The 18,533-nt window shown below is 38.8% G+C and overlaps 1 protein-coding gene across 5 annotated transcripts in view; it reads left to right on the top strand.

Moving 5' to 3' along the window:
• The window catches only part of LOC124555183 (integrator complex subunit 12-like), an 84,579-nt gene that overhangs the window by 11,338 nt on the left and 54,708 nt on the right, over window positions 1–18,533 (top strand). For all 5 annotated transcript variants that reach the window (XM_047129022.1, XM_047129020.1, XM_047129019.1 and 2 more), the window contains exon 2: window positions 5,048–5,199. In XM_047129022.1, coding sequence (XP_046984978.1) covers window positions 5,050–5,199 — 150 coding nt within the window. In that variant the 5' untranslated portion in view covers window positions 5,048–5,049. The remainder of the gene's footprint in view (window positions 1–5,047; window positions 5,200–18,533) is intronic.

Raw genomic sequence — 18,533 nt, 5'->3', positions numbered from 1 at the left:
CTTCTAGTTCACTTGTCCTCTCAGAATTATTTAGAAAGTTTTCCTTGAAATCACCACAGATCAAAAACTTCTTTGTTCTGTCTGACACAGCGTAATAGGGAGTCAAACTTTTTTTATGAATAGCTCCCAGTCTCCTAATGGGGACCTGTACACTGTTGCTAATATCAATGCTACATTATCACATGCACGAATCTCAAAGTGCTGATCAACACAAAATTTATACCCTTGTTTTGTGAAAATGGCAACTCCTCCATTATCCATCCTAGATCTGCAAGTGTAAGATGTTAAATTATACCCACTTATACTGACACTATCCATGCCCACAGTTACATGGTGTTCAGACAGACAGATTATATCAATCTCATTCTTAGTTTTGAGATCATCTAAACACACTAAAAGCTCATCTACTTCATTTTTTGTTCCCCTGATATTTTGATGAAGTAAGTTGATACTGCCCTTAGCTTTACCCCTATTTACTGTACATGAAGGTTCTTTTATTCTATTTATCTTGATTGTCATCTGACTCGACTTTGGCTTTAACCTAAAAAATCTGTCTGCCTGGACCCATTAACCACAGTGATCACTCCTTGCATGACTGTGGACCCCCTTACAGTTTCTGCTAATAGAGAAGCTAACTTATTTTTCCCCATTCTATTCAGGTGCAGGCTATATGTAGTGTATCCCCACTTACCAATAGCATTTAATGAAACAACACTTGTAAGATTTTTGCTGGTGTCTGGAGGGAGCATCCTGTTCAGCTCAGTGTTAACATGCCTTACAGCAGTGTTTACCCAGGGCTGATCATGGTGCTGAAAGAGCTCCACAAACCCCACATTTGTGTGCTCAGTTTCTGCTCGTATTTTATCCAGGTCACCCCTAATACTGTATCTTGGATTCATAGCCACGCTGTTTCCTGCTGCCCCAGCTATGATTACCTGATCTTCCTTCTCAGTGTTCCTGCATAGCTGACCTAAGTTTTCTGTCACCTGGCTAAGGCTAGCGCTCGGTTTCACAAAACTTGTGACCTTGTACCCTGCACCCAATTTCTCCTGAAGCTGCTGGCCCAAACCCCTCTCATGACTGGTGCCTATAAGCAGAATTCTTCTTTTCCTATTCTAGTTTGATCCCGACCTGTCTTTTTTTCTTTAAGCTAATATTCTGCTTCAACCTACTTTCAACTACATCTGGATGAGGCCCTTCCTCCACTTCAGATAGCAAGCCAAACTGATTTACTAATTGAATTTCTGGAGTTTTTTCAAGTGTTCCCCTATTTCGCCCTTTGCTTGCTACCTTTTCCCAGTTCCCAGTCTTTCTTCCTCTCTTAACCTACATAATTCCAAGTTTGCATTTTCTAATTCAGCCTTAAGGGCACAAATTTTTGCCTCCTGTTCAGCAATTTTTCTGTCCTTTTTACATAACCTACACTGCCATGGAAGAGCCTCATTTTCTATCCTCATTTCCTTGCCGCTACAATCACCCCAATGAAACCATAACTTACAGTCTACACAGAACATCGCCTCTTTCAAATTTCTACGGCAACCACCACATTTGTCACACATGATTTGATAGACAAACTTAACACAAAAGCAGAGAATAAGTTGCCACAAGACCACAGTAGTTTTGTAACCTGTAGCCTACTAATTCGTAAATAAACACTAATGTAAACAAACTTTTAAATTTACTTCCGAAAGTTTTAACTACCTAGCTCTGTATGACCGACATGAATTAATTTCACTTTGAAGTGATAACACTAGTCAGAAACGAAAATCTACACTCGCGTGAAATTTATGCCTAAAAAACCTAAACAAAACTAGCGACTACCGGCCTTTTACAAAAATACTTTCTTTTCGATATAAATACAGTCAAAAAAGCGAAACCTTCAATAGATAGCCTAGAGAAGTAGTATATACACTAGTCTAAAATGTAATATTAACTAAATTAGCTCTTATTTAAATATTAATCACTTATCCTAGCGAGAGCTGCATACAAGTGCATCTGATAACAGAGTAGGGGCGGGGGGCAGAAAAGGGCTGCTTGTGGGAGCACGCAAGGACAAGGTGGAGAAAGGGTAGGGCAGTTAGGTGCAGTCGGGGAGGTTAGATGGAGGGTGGGGGAGGGGCATCAGAAAAGGAGAGAAGTAAAAAGAATGTGGGTGCATTGGTGGAATACAGGGCTGTGTAGTGCTAGAATGGGACCAGGGAAGGGGCCAGATGGGTTGACTAACGAGGGTTGAGGCCAAGGGGTTTATGGAAATGTAAGATACATTGCAGGAAGAGTTTCCACCTGTGTATTTCAGAATAGCTAGTGTTGGTAGGAAGAATCCAGGAGGCACAGGCTGTGAAGCAGCCCTTGAAATGAAGAACGTGTTGAGCAACATGCTCAACAGTGGGGTGGTGTAGCTGTTTCTTGGCCACAGTTTGTCAGTGACCATTCATGTGGACTGACAGTTTGTGGTTTTCATGCCCACATAGGATGCAGCACAGTGGTTGTAACTTAAAGTGAGATCTCGTGACTGGTTTCACAGGTAGCCCTGCCTTTGACACGACATGTGACACTTGTGGCCGGACTGCAATAAGTGGTGCTGGGAGGATGTGTGGAATAGGTCTTGCATCTAAGCCTATTACAGGGGTATGAACTAGGAGGCAAGGAGTTGGGAGCAGGCTTGTGTAGGGATGGATGAGGATATTGTGTAGGTTCTGTGGATGGCAGAATACTACTGTGGGAGGGCTGGAAAGAATAGTGGGTAGGACATTCCTCATTTCAGAGCATAACTAGAGGTACTAGGAACCCTAGCAGAGAATGCAATTCAGTTGCTCCAGTCCTAGGTGGTTATGAGTCACAAGGGGAATGCTTCTCTGTGATTGGACAGTGGGACTTTTGGAGGTGGTGGGTGATTGGAGAGATAGGCACAGGAGATCTCCCGTACCTTATCTCTCCATCTGACCACCATCAGATTGCTTATTTTGCAACGGTCTTTTTGTTGTGCCTATCTGCATCTCAGCATCTCTACGTTTGATTAGCATCTATCTTTTTTATAATATTGTGACATTCCATCCTGGATTTTCCATGGTTTAATTGGCATGATTAGCAGTTCATTACAAATGTAGATCTGCTAAGTGAGTTAAGCCTTAAGTACACTTAACATTATCCTAGAGTAATTAACCTTAATCAGATATGTAGGGTCACGCAAATCTGATGGCTGCTGCATTAGTTGTGTGTTTATTAAAGCAGTAAGCCTAGACTAAAAGTTCTATATCCCAGATTTGATTCTTGGTAAATACAAGGATTTTTGTCTGTCACTTTTCAGTTCTTTAATTTCTTGCAATTCTTTGTTAATGAGAAAAATATTGAGTTGCGCCATTGATCTGAATCAAACCAACCTGCAGGTTGAATAATAGCTTTACCTTTCAAATCATTCACTGTGTTGCCAATGTTGCATATGTTGAAGGTGATGACTGTCTGTTCTCCTGGTTGTGTACTTCACTTCCTTCTGTACCAAGTTATGGCTAAGTAATATGTGATGTAGGTAATTTTTATTTGTCAGACAACAGAAAATGCAGGATGGAATGTAACAATATTACGAAAAGGATAGTAGCCACTCACCATATAGCAAAGATGCACTCCTCGATGGTGAGTGTTCATCGGAGATGAGGGCATCATCAGCAGTGCCCAAGGGAAGTGTGACAGGACTACTGTTTTTCTCTATATACATAAATGATTTGGTGGACAGGGTGGGCAGCAACCTGTGGCTGTTTGCTGATGCTGTGGTGTACTGTGAGGTGTAGATGATGAGTGATTGTAGGAAGACACAAAATGACTTAAACAAAATTTCCAGTTGGTGTGATGAGTGGCTGCTAGCCCTAAATGAGGATAAATGTAAAATAATGCGGATGAGTAGGAAGATAAAACCTGTAATGTTCGGATACAGTATTACTAGTGTCCTGCTTGACTTATTCAAGTCATTTAAATATCTAGGCATAACGTTGCAAAGAGAGATGAGGTGGAACGAGCATGTGAGAACTGTGGTAGGGAAGGCGAATGGTAGACTTCGGTTTATTGGGAGAATTTTAGGAAAGAGTGGTTCACCTGTAAAGGAGACTGCATATAGGACACTGGTGCGACCTGTTATTGAGTATTGTTAGTGTGTTTTGGATCTGTACCAGGAAGACATTGAAACAAGTCAGATGTGGGCTGCTAGATTTGTTACTGGTGGGTTTGAACAATATGCAAGTATTACAGAGATGCTTGGGGAACTCACATGGGAATCCCACGAGGAAAGGCAACTTTCTTTTCGTGAAACACTGTTGAGAAAATATAGATAACCAGCATTTGAAGCTGACGGCCAAACACTTCTACTGCTGCCAACATATATTGTGCGTAAGGACTACTAAGATGAGATCTGATAAATTAGGGCTCATGGTGGCAGACACAATCATTTTTCCCCCTCTCTATTTGCGGGTGGAACAGGAAAGGAAATGACAAGAAATGGTACAGGCTACCCTCTGCCATGCATCATACAGTGGCTTGTGGAGTATCGATGTAGATGTAGATGTTGGTGTAGGTGTACTTGTTTCATAGTGATGAATACTTTCATAGTAAGTAAAGTGTCTTATTGGAGTATTTAACCTTTGAAACAATAATGCCAATGCCAGGGTGGAAACAATAACAAAAGTGGAAAGACACATACTCACCTATAGCTGATTAATGTGTTGCACTTACATGCAAGTATCAGTACAGTAACATAACTAGGTTTCAGGCTACAACCTATTCAGTGATATACAAGTGCAGATTGGCTTCTGAGTGAATGTATGTGTGCATTCATACTTGTAGTCGTATGTGGATTTAATTTTCAGTGGTTTTTTGGCTATGTGTCTTTCGTTGTTGCTATAATTGTTCTGCTGTAGTGCAGGTCATTGTTTGGTGAGAAATGTGAAAGTCCATTCTAGCTACAAGTTAGATTCAAAATAATTGATATGGTAGATTTAATTTTTACCAGCAGTGTAATTTCTGTCATAAAAAATATCATGTGACATTCTTATTATTACAGACATGACAGAACGAGAAGTGGATCCTACAGTTTCTCGTGCAGTTCGATTGATGATGTCTCGAACAAAGGAAAGCCAGGAACAGCTAAGGATGATGGTGGAGGATGAAATACGGAAGAGGACTGGAAAGAACATGGGACATCTCTTGCGTCCTGTATGTTTTTATTGTTACATTTTTACTGTTGAGCAATTATGACTGCTATTTGTCAATGTTTAGATAGTTACTTTTTGCCTCTGTGATTATTTTTTATTGTTTAATTGAGTAAAGTCTCTTTAAATGCTTAATGTTAGACAGTAAATCTGGCTAATGGACATCCACTGAGTCCAAGATGTTTGTTAATGTCAAGATAGAATTCAGAGGGTGGAGAAGCTTAAATCTGATAATATGGACATTGTGATAGTGCCATAGACTTTGGCAATTTGTAGAACTTGTATTTTATTCAACATGAGTTTTCCTTTGCTGTGTGTGCTAGTGTTCTATGGGTAAACAGCAAGCAGTTTAAATGCCAAGTTCAACATTTGACACTACTCATTCTGTAACATTTTTATGCTATATGTTGTCTGTGTGCTAAGAGCATGTATCTCCAGGAAGTGCAGTCACAGTTTCTTATTTTAGTTTCTGACTCCGCAATACTACCAGTTCCACACAAAAATATTTTCACATCATTTATTAGATGGAAATCCATCTCTGAACTATTTGTGCTCTAAAGTTTGCCTTTGGTACAGTGGGTGCCAAATGCTGCTGTCACTTTGGCAAGTTTAAAATTATTTGTTGTTGTAGGGCACGCTTACAGAAAATGACTATGATAAAAATGAGTAAATACCATTCAGTACATGTTGAATGGAAATGGTGACACTGTTCAGTATTCACTTCCATGAATAATTTACTGGTGAAGAACTGATGGAAAGAGATATATGTATTGAATTAGATTTTAGTCAGAACTACAAATTAGTTAGAACTTACTAGCTGCCTCTACTGGTATCATAAAATGCCAACGTAAGGATGGCAAAACTACTTGTTGGGAATGTACATTCAGCGTATAGTGTGAGGAAGATTAAAGGATGTAATCTGCCATCACAGTTTAAATTTACCTGAAAATATAAATGAAAGGACTGTGTTTTTGGCCACACAAAATACTGTTTCAGTTCTGGCATAGAAATAAGATGGTGATAGTAAACACTTGGAGAAATCAAATTAGCAGATTACTTGATACATAGTAATAAGTCAGATTGTGTGCATATTGGAAGAAAATTAAATGGAAAAGTCAACTGATGCAAAAACAAAAATATAGTTATGAATGTTTCCAATTTTGCAATCCATCTTTTACTCTTCGAGATCTGCCCCAAAGAAAAAATACTAATCAGCCTGTTCATTACTTTCACCAGAGACACTAGTTGAAGCCTCTGTGGTATTTCAAAGGTATGGAGCGGATTTAGTCACAAAGCAACTCTTTGAGACATTTTATAGGTTGTAGTAAGGTAGCACAATTGTTAGTGTACTGGTCCCAAAAGGCAGATATTTAGCTTTATGTCCCAGTCAAAGGCACAATTTTAACCTGTAACAAATTTTCTTCACAGGTCATACTTTCTTGAAGAGTGAAAGTACCTCATCTCTCTAGTTTTCATCTCTTACTCATTGTCATTGTCCACCAGCAACCTTACAATAATTCTGCTCTATCTATAGAACAAAATGTGTAGAAGTGAAATGCAAAATTTGAACTACAGTGAGATGTAGTTGGGTGCAAAGGTGCGTGTTCCGCCACACGAGCTCTAGTAGTTCTCCAATTACTCTTAGCTGATGTCTGTTGTACCCTGTTACCTTGTATCTCCCCTGTCTTCCACCAGTTTTCTTTTGCCCATTATGTTTTTGGTTTAAAGTAAAATGGTTTTCTCCCTTGTTTGTGGCATATCTAGAATGGAAGGACCAATGATCCCTTGAAACCCATAATTTATCCACACATCTGCCCACCCGTCCACAAGGAGAATGCAATAATGTCTGGAGCATGACAGGCTGTCAGCATGGTGACTTTTGCTGCAGCCTCCCTTAATTAACCAATGATGATGCACCGAACAACAACACAGGACACAGAAGTGCCAAAGCATTGTCTTTTCAGACAGTCCCAGTTCTGAGTACAGCATCACAATAATGTATCTGTCTGTGGAAGTTCCAGGGAGAATGGAATTGGCAGATGGCATTAGTCATAATGTGGGTCCAGTATCTGGTGTCCTGCTATGGGTGCCATTGTGTACACAAAACTGTCACATCTGTTTTGTATAGTTGATAATTTGGACAGTATGCACTACATTTCTTATGTGTTAAGGTGTGTGGCTGTGCCCTATCTTTGAGGTCTCCATGACCTTAACTTTCAACAAGTTAATGCAAAACACTTGCACATAATGTCCTTGTGCTATGACCAGTGTGCTAGGGCTGATTGTACAATGCATTTGATCTTAGATTGGCACAGAAAATCAGCTCAGATCAAGCTTAACTCATAAATATGCAGACCTTAAACACTAATCTCAGAAACAGGAAAATTGAGGAAATAACAGAGGATAAAGATGATGATGTGAGCCTAGCCTTTTGTATGACCAGTGATGTATACAGTAAAAAGAATATATCTACAGATGTAAAAATCGGACATTACAAGACAGTGGTGGGGGATGTGGTATTGTACACTGCTGCGACACCACCACTAGGAAGATATGGTATAGAAAAACTAGAGGAAGATGAAAGAAAAATGCAGAGTAGAAGACTAGGCCCCAAAAGAAGTGGTGAGAGATGGATGCGAAGACCTAGCGAAGAACTGTACTGGAACATGGGGAGAATACCAGGAGTAATCAGACATTCCCCCACCCCTTCAGAGTTTTCCACACTTGTAATCAGGATGAATATGGATAGACTGACAAAAATAATATTGGAGGCAACAGGGAGGACAAGAGAGAAGATAGGAACAAAGTGGGTTGTTGAACTCCGGAAGGATTGGTTTACTGAGTGAGGTGGCGCAGTGGTTAGATAATGGACAGTGCTTCAAACCTGTGTCCAGCCATCCTGGTATAGGTTTTCTGTGATTTCCTTGAATAATTTTAGGCAAATGTTGGGATGGTTGAAAGGGCATCACTGACTTCCTTCCACATACTTGCCTAATCCAATGGGACCAATGACCTCGCTGTTTGGTCTCCCCCCCCCCCCCCCACACACACACACACACACACACACACACACACACACACACACACACCCCAAGGATTGGTTGTAATTGGGGATCGGGATGGAAGGAAAGGAAAATTGAAGAAACAAGTACACACCGAATAACATGCTGCAGAACGAAGAGAGGGAAGGGTACGGGAAAAGGATAGTCACCAGGGAAGCAGACGAGAAGAGCTGATACTGGAGATCTCGGAAGAAGAATGGGAGGGGAAAAGAGAGAGGTTGAAGAGGTTCTGGAAGGAGCAGAGGAAAATGCAATCCATGAAGTGGTACCCACTGTCCTACAGAGGCCATAACGAAAAAGAGGAGGAATGTGATTAATCTCAGATTATATTACTATGAACTAGGATCACCTTTGACTAACGAAATTTTGCAGATTAAATAAAGTTCACCTTTAGTTATCAGTTCACAACCTAGTGAACTATGGAGTAAAACTTATGTTTTACATAAATACAAGTTAAAAAGAAGTCGATAATTCAATATTTTATCAGGGTCTGTCAGTGAGTGTATATAGATTTTGATTTCTTTCAAATCAGTCAGATCTTTATAAAATATTACTGAATGGGATGTAGCCTGTGTTGCACTGTGTTATTGTACCTGTTTGACAATGTCAGATTAGCTATATTTACATCTTTTGATGGTGCCAGTTTGGCTTAATCATGTTAGGATATTATAGTAATAGCACTGAACTAGAATTCTGCTGTAATTGATATTGTTTTACTGCTATGGTTTATACACTGGCAATACGCCCGTTCAGCTATATGGGCCTCTTCAGGCTGTCTGCAAGCAAATACATTTTGTTGAAAGATGTAAAATTACAACTAATAACAATTTTGTTTGATTGTGTGTTGGTACTTGCATTCATATTGCATCATGGTGCTGTCATTGTCTTATTATGTAATTGTGGCATAAGGATCTTCAGTCACAGCCTGATTTTATTTGTTAATCATGTAATTTAATTTTCGCTTATGACTGCAGTTGAGAAATTTCAGGTCAAGTCTTTTCTTGATGGTATATACTGCTGTAGTTCTGACAGCTAATCCAGTGATGCTGCATTGTTAAAATTTGTGTGTTTGTTTATGTATGTATTATAGTTATCTATGGTGTGATAGTATAGTCTTCATTATGTTTTCGTAGTGTAGTGTCTTGAAAGGAGGATATAAGATGAACATCAACAAAAGCAAAACGAGGATAATGGAATGTAGTCGACTTAAGTCGGGTGATGCTGAGGGAATTAGATTGGGAAATGACACTTAAAGTAGTGGAGTTCTGCTATTTGGGGAGCAAAATAACTGATGATGGTCGAAGTAGAGAGAATATAAAATGTAGACTGGCAATGGCAAGGAAGCGTTTCTGAAAAATAGAAATTTGTTAACATTGAGTATAGATTTAAGTGTCAGGAAGACATTTCTGAAAGTATTTGTATGGAAGTGAAACATGGACGATAAATAGTTTGGACAAGAAGAGAATAGAAGCTTTCGAAATGTGATGCTACAGAAGAATGCTGAAGATGCGATCAAAGTGTGGTATCGAGTTTAGGCATAGTTGAACTACAGACAACAGAAGCCTTGTACCTCATTGCTGGTGGAATGACTGGAACTGATTGGGTGTCGGACCCCCTCCTTCTAATAGGTGCTGCTCATGCATGGTTGGTTACATCTTTCGGCAGGTTTAGTGACATCTCTGAACAGTCAAAGGGACTGTGTCTGTGATAAAGTATCCAGTCAACATCTATCTTCAGGAGTTACAGGAACTGGGGTGATGCATAACTTTTTTTATGTGTATTTGTTTTTATTCTGTTTAGATTATCCGGAACTGAGTTGTATAATTTCAGTAAAGTTACCTATATAATTTTTTTGTTTTAGGTATGTTTAATTATTTAATATTTTATCAGGGCCTGTTTGTGAATGTGTATAGATTCAAATTTCTTCCAAAATGGCCAGATCCTGATAAAATATTAAATACTTAAATGGATTTGAAAAATAAACATTATCTAGGTAATTTTATTGAAATAATACAATTTCATTCTGGATAATGGAAAGAAAATAAAAGCAAATATATACACACTATGAAAACATAATACAGATTATACTCTCACCCATAGACCATTACAATACATAGACAAATAAATACACAAATTGTAACCATACAGAAACACTGGTTTAGTTGGCAAAACTTCGACAGTACATACCGTTGATAAAAGACCTAAGCTAACGTTCATCAAAAACAGCACTCATGAGTGAAAATTTAATTAAATGATTAACAAATAAAAAGGGTGCAATTTAAGGTCTTTCTGCAGCAATAAGATTATAAGACACTGACAGTACCATGATGTAATCTGGATGTAAGTACCAACACACAAACAAAATTGTTATTAGTTATAATTGTACAACTGGTAACAAATCATACTTGCCTACAGATAAGGTAAGTTGAAAGTGGCCATAGAGCTGAAATAGGCATATTGCTATTCTATAATCGACAGCAATAAAACATCAATGATAGCAGTATTGTGGTTTGATACTATCATTACAGTGTCATTATAAAACATCCACTCTGCTGTGTGCCCAAGAGAAAATAAATCATGTTCGAATAATAACTTCTCCTGGTTGCATTTTCACTTGCATCTTATTACAGTGGAAATTGTAGCCACTGATTAACAAATATGTAGCGCTCTTGTGGATTGCTTAATTCTTATTGTATGGATATAATTTCATAGAAAATGCAGTTTAAATAAATTACCAATAAATACTTACATTCTAACACTCTCCATCTGTTATACTACGAAGTATAGTGTTTGCTTCAAATAGTGCATACATTGGGCAAGTTTTCAAGGCCATTCATAAACTGGCCTCACCTTCATACGAGAAAGTGTACTTAGTTTTTTACATCAAACCACAACATGAAATGGTCAATTTGCAATATTCCATGAATTTGTGGTTTGTTATTTAAACTGATTACAGTAATATTAACTGAGAAGAAACATGCACCAGGAATAAATTAAATATTGTTTGTCCATTCTGAGTCATACTGTATGTAATGTATATGCTGCCCACAGACTGAACTTGGTACATAGTCATAAGTAAATCAGTTTTTTGTGAATGTTGCAATATTGTGATCACAAACTGCTATTTGTTCAGAGTACACACCTCAATTTCATCTCTAAATACAGTACTTCCATAAAGATATAAAATAAAAGCTCTCGGTGAACGTGGTTTGAGCATTAGGATGGTAAAAGTGACAGAAGATCAGAATCACCCCACAGCTATTTTGTATTCATGATTTTATTGAGTAGATCTATTTATAAATTTGATCAGAAAGCTAAGCAAATTTTTAGCTTATTCCTGTGACCTCAAAACCACTTTTGATGCAGCAGATATATTTTCATATTCTTAAATGTTACTGAAGAGTGGGTGAAACATAAAGTGATCAGAAACATGTTCCTTGGACCAGGCCACTGTGATAACAGACAGAGAGTTGTGGAATGCAGCCATAAGATATAAGAACAATTGATCTAATGATATGGAATGAGTCCATTTTGCATTCACATTGAACTTTAATATGTAAATATGGCTGCATGCTGACCATTGACAAGTGGTTGTTTTTTTTTTTTAATGCAGATGTGAATTAGTAATTCCTATCCACCACCTTTTATACATTACAAAATTACAAATTATTCTATGGAACAAGAGTCGTGTTATTAAGGAGAAACTTTTTGGTTTGTTTCCAAATTTAGCTTTGGTGTCTGTCAGGCCTTTATCAATGGGTAAGTGATCAAAAATTTTAGTGGCAGCATTGTGCACCGCCCCCCCCCCCTCCCCTTTTGGACTAAAGTCAAACTTATTGGAGAATAATTCATGCAGTTTTTTATTGTGGTATTGTAATCATGTACTGTATTGTTCCTTTCGAACTGTACTGGGCTATTTACATAGAAACTTCACAAGGAGAATAATTCATGCAGTTTTTTATTGTGGTATTGTAATCATGTACTGTATTGTTCCTTTCGAACTGTACTGGGCTATTTACATAGAAACTTCACAAGGAATACATATACTGTGAAACACTAGCCAAAATGCTGAACTCCTTAAACAGATGTCTACATGATGATTGTGAGTGAACACCACACATTATTCTTACACAACACTGTCGAGCAATGAAAACTTCCTTGTTAAAGACGAATTATCCAAAAACATTATTCCATGCATTATTGAGTGAAAATTGCAAAATATATTAACTTACCGATTTGTCACTCCTAAAGTATTGCAGTAATTCAAGGTACAAATCTGGTTGAACTAAGTGTTTTTGGAGTTCTGGAATCGTTTTATTCTCAGTTTAAGTTCTCAACAGTATGGACACAAAGTTTTTCTGAATTTTCCTCTGTAGTTATTATTTTGACTGTGTTTTGCACTTACCATTGGTGTACTTCCTTTAGATGTTCAGAATTGAATATGTAGTGTCTTTTTGAAATTGAAAGTGAGTCCATTTGTGGAAAGCTCCTCAATAATAATGATAATAATAATAATAATAATAATAATAATAATAATAATAATAATAATAATAATAATAATAATAATGATGATGATGATGATGCAAAACCAGCATGGCAACACAGGCTACAGATCAGAATAGAAAAACTGAGAAAAGACATCGGACAGCTAACACAATTTATTAGAAATGAAATGTCAGAAAAAAAAGAAAAAGGTTAGGTAAAATCTCACAACAAGAAGTGATAGAGCAATTAGATGAAAAGAAGCAGAAATTACAAGCATTGGCCAAATGACTTAGAAGATACAAAAAAGTGAAAATAGAGGGAAACAAAACCAAACATTCAACACAAACCAAAAGAGATTTTACCAGACAATAGATAACACACACATTAAAATAGACAATCCACCAAACATAACAGACATGGAACACTTCTGGAGCAACATATGGTCAAACCCGGTGCAACATAACAGGCATGCACGGTGGATACAAGCAGAAACAGACACATACAAGGTGATACCACAAATGCCTGAAGTGATAATTTTGCAACATGAAGTCACCCAAGCAATTAATTCTACTCACAATTGGAAAGCCCCTGAAAAAGATAAAATACCAAATTTCTGGCTAAAGAAGTTCACCTCAACACATTCACATCTAACTAAATTATTTAACAGTTACATTGCAGACCCATACACATTCCCTGATACACTTACACATGGAATAACTTACCTGAAACCTAAAGATCGAGCAGACACAGCAAACCCAGCTAAATATCGCCCCATAACATGCCTACCAACAATATACAAAATACTAACTTCAGTCATTACACAAAAATTAATGACACATACAACACAGAACAAAATTATAAATGAAGAACAAAAAGGTTGTTGCAAAGGAGCACGAGGGTGTAAAGAGCAACTGATAATAGATTCAGAGGTGACATATCAAGCTAAAACTAAACAAAGGTCGTTACACTACACATACATTGATTACCAAAAAGCTTTTGATAGTGTACCCCACTCATGGTTACTACAAATATTCGAAATATACAAAGTAGATCCTAAATTGATACAGTTCCTAAACATAGTAATGAAAAATTGGAAAAACCACACTTAATAGCCAAACAAATTCAAATAATATCACATCACAGCCAATACAGATTAAGCGTGGAATATACCAAGGAGACTCATTAAGTCCTTTCTGGTTCTGTCTTGCTCTGAACCCACTATCCAACATGCTAAATAATACAAATTATGGATACAATATTACTGGAACATACCCACACAAAATCACACATTTGCTATACATGGATGATCTAAAACTACTGGCAGCAACAAATCAACAACTCAACCAATTACTAAAGATAACAAGTATTCAGCAATGATATAAATATGGCTTTTGGAACAGAAAAATTTAAGAAAAATAGCATAGTCAAGGGAAAACACACTAAACAAGAAGATTACATATTGGATAACCACAGCGACTGTATAGAAGCAATGGAAAAAACAGATGCCTATAAATATCTAGGATACAGACAAAAAATAGGAATAGATAATACAAATATTAAAGAAGAACTAAAAGAAAATATAGACAAAGACTAACAAAAATACTGAAAACAGAATTGACAGCAAGAAACAAGACAAAAGCTATAAATACTTATGCTATACCAATATTGACCTACTCATTTGGAGTAGTGAAATGGAGTAACACAGACCTAGGAGCACTCAATACACTTACACGATCACAATGCCACAAATATAGAATACATCACATACATCCAGCAACAGAAAGATTCACATTAAGCAGAAAGGAAGGAGGAAGGGGATTTATCGATATAAAATACCTACATTATGGACAGGTAGACAATTTAAGAAAATTCTTTATAGAACGAGCAGAAACTAGCAAAATACACAAAGCAATCACTCATATAAATACATCGGCTACACCACTGCAATTTCATAACCACTTCTACAACCCTTTAGATCACATAACATCAACAGATACGAAGAAAGTAAATTGGAAAAAGAAAACACTACATGGCCAGCACCCGTATCATCTAACACAGCCACAAATCGATCAAGACGCATCCAACACACAGCTAAGAAAAGGCAATATATACAGTGAGACGGAAGGATTCATGATTGCAATACAGGATCAAACAATAAACACCAGATATTACAGCAAGCATATTATTAAAGATCCCAATACCACAACAGATAAATGCAGACTTTGCAAACAACAAATAGAAACAGTAGATCACATCACAAGCAGATGTACAATATTAGCAAATACAGAATACCCCAGAAGACATGACAATGTAGCAAAAATAATTCACCAACAATTTGCCATACAATATAAACTAGTAAAACAACACGTTCCCACATACAATTATGCACCACAAAATGTACTGGAGAATGATGAATACAAATTATACTGGAACAGAACCATTATAACAGATAAAACACCACCACATAACAAGCCTGACATCATACTCACCAATAAAAAGAAGAAATTAACACAACTAATTGAAATATCCATACCCAATACAACAAATATACATAAGAAAACAGGAGAAAAAATTGAAAAATACATCCAACTGGCCAAGGAAGTCAAGGACATGTGGCATCAGGATAAAGTTGGCATTATACCAATTATACTATCAACTACAGGAGTCATACCACACAATATCCACCAGTATATCAATGCAATACAGCTACATCCAAACTTATATATACAACTACAGAAATCTGTAATTATTGATACATGTTCAATTACCCGAAAGTTCCTAAATGCAATATAACACATACCGTACAGTTAAAAGGAAGTCACGCTTGATCAAGGTCTGCGTCACTTTCCATTTTTAACCAGACTTAACGTCTGAGAAGGTAAAGAAATAATAATAATAATACTGAGAATGTTATTTACTATTTCTTCTGTTGGTGTGTGTGTGTGTGTGTGTGTGTGTGTGTGTGTGTGTGTGTGTGTGTTTTGATTAGCATACTAGTGTCACCTGCAAAAAGAACTAATTCTACTTCTAGTATACTAGACAGAAATTGGTATATATCATCATCATCATCATCATCATCATCATCATCATCAGCTAATTCAATCATTAGATGATGTGGCCTCTTCGAGTCGTGGATTCAGGTAGGCTTTCAGAAGTCTTCTCCAAGTGGGACGGTCTTGGGCAGATATATACTGGATGCCACTCCTGAGAGCCACCAGGCAGATTTACATGAAATTACAACATACAAGTAATAACAGATAAAATAAAATGTTTATGAACCCAAAAAGTCAAGCCGTAAGTTTAAGTAAACGCAATCGACAATATATCATCAGAATCAACTTAATTTTTCAAGGAACTCCTCAACAGACTAGGAGTGACCCATGAGGAATCTCTTCGGCTTAGATTTGAAAGCATGTGGATTAATGCTGAGATTTTTGAATTCCTATGGTAGCTTATTGAAAATGCTGCAGTATACTGCACCCCTATCTGCTCTAGAGTTAAGGAAGTGAAATACAAATGTAGATTGGATTTCTGCAAAGTATTAACTCAGTGAAAGCTGCTATGTCTTGGGAATAAGCTGATCTTGTTAACAAGAAATGAGAGTAACAAAGAATATATATATTGAGAGACCAATGTCAGAATATCCAAGTTAGTGAATGGTTTGACAAGAGGTTCACAAACTTACACCACTTATTGCCCAAACTGCCCGTTTCTGAGCCAAAAATACCCTTTGAGAATGGGAAGAGTTAGCCCAAAATATAATACCATACGGCATAGACGAATGAAAATAAGCAAAGTAGACTAATTTTCGTGTCGAATGATCACTTACTTCAGGTTTCGTTCGAATAGTAAAAATGCCAGTATTAAGTCTTTGAATAAGATCCTGTATGTGAGCTTTCCACGACAGTTTACTATCTATCTGAACACCTAGAAATTTGAACTGTTCAGTTTCACTAAATCATATGCCCTTTCTGTGAAATTAAAATGTCTGGTTTTGTTAGTCTCACTTTGATTTCGCATTAGTTTATTTTCTAAAAGCCATGAACTTACACCATGAAGTGCACTATTTGAAACAGAGCCAATGTTGCGCACAACATCCTTTACTACCAAGCTAGTGTCTTCAGCAAAGAGAGATATTTTATAATTACCACTAATACTAGAGGACATCATTTATACACTCCTGGAAATTGAAATAAGAACACCGTGAATTCATTGTCCCAGGAAGGGGAAACTTTATTGACACATACCTGGGGTCAGATACATCACATGATCACACTGACAGACCCACAGGCACATAGACACAGGCAACAGAGCATGCACAATGTCGGCACTAGTACAGTGTATATCCACCTTCCGCAGTAATGCAGGCTGCTATTCTCCCATGGAGACGATCGTAGAGATGCTGGATGTAGTCCTGTGGAACGGCTTGCCATGCCATTTCCACCTGGCGCCTCAGTTGGACCAGCGTTCGTGCTGGACGTGCAGACCGCGTGAGACGACGCTTCATCCAGTCCCAAACATGCTCAATGGGGGACAGATCCGGAGATCTTGCTGGCCAGGGTAGTTGACTTACACCTTCTAGAGCACGTTGGGTGGCACGGGATACATGCAGACGTGCATTGTCCTGTTGGAACAGCAAGTTCCCTTGCCGGTCTAGGAATGGTAGAACGATGGGTTCGATGACGGTTTGGATGTACCGTGCACTATTCAGTGTCCCCTCGACGATCACCAGTGGTGTACGGCCAGTGTAGGAGATCGCTCCCCACACCATGATGCCGGGTGTTGGCCCTGTGTGCCTGGGTCGTATGCAGTCCTGATTGTGGCGCTCATCTGCACGGCGCCAAACACGCATACGACCATCATTGGCACCAAGGCAGAAGCGACTCTCATCGCTGAAGACGACACGTCTCCATTCGTCCCTCCATTCACGCCTGTCGCGACACCACTGGAGGCGGGCTGCACGATGTTGGGGCGTGAGCGGAAGACGGCCTAACGGTGTGCGGGACCGTAGCCCAGCTTCATGGAGACGGTTGCGAATGGTCCTCGCCGATACCACAGGAGCAACAGTGTCCCTAATTTGCTGGGAAGTGGCGGTGCGGTCCCCTACGGCACTGCGTAGGATCCTACGGTCTTGGCGTGCATCCGTGCGTCGCTGCGGTCCGGTCCCAGGTCGACGGGCACGTGCACCTTCCGCCGACCACTGGCGACAACATCGATGTACTGTGGAGACCTCACGCCCCACGTGTTGAGCAATTCGGCGGTACGTCCACCCGGCCTCCCGCATGCCCACTATACGCCCTCGCTCAAAGTCCGTCAACTACACATACGGTTCACGTCCACGCTGTCGCGGCATGCTACCAGTGTTAAAGACTGCGATGGAGCTCCGTATGCCACGGCAAACTGGCTGACACTGACGGCGGCGGTGCACAAATGCTGCGCAGCTAGCGCCATTCGACGGCCAACACCGCGGTTCCTGGTGTGTCCGCTGTGCCGTGCGTGTGATCATTGCTTGTACAGCCCTCTCGCAGTGTCCGGAGCAAGTATGGTGGGTCTGACACACCGGTGTCAATGTGTTCTTTTTTCCATTTCCAGGAGTGTATAAATGAGGAACAGGAGTGGCCTCAACACTGGTCCCTGATGCACCCTCCATTTGACCAGATCCCACTCCCACTCAGACCCCACATTGCAGCCATTCTCAACACTGTGAATAATGACCTTTTGCTGCCTGTAGGTAAAGTAACAGGTGAACCAATTGTAAGCTACTCCGTGTATTCCATAATGGTCCAACTTC

This window comes from Schistocerca americana, chromosome X (assembly GCF_021461395.2).
Source record: "Schistocerca americana isolate TAMUIC-IGC-003095 chromosome X, iqSchAmer2.1, whole genome shotgun sequence".
Classification (NCBI taxonomy): domain Eukaryota; kingdom Metazoa; phylum Arthropoda; class Insecta; order Orthoptera; family Acrididae; genus Schistocerca; species Schistocerca americana.
Note: the sequence above shows the minus strand (reverse complement) of the source record. Positions and strands in the feature narration are given on the sequence as shown.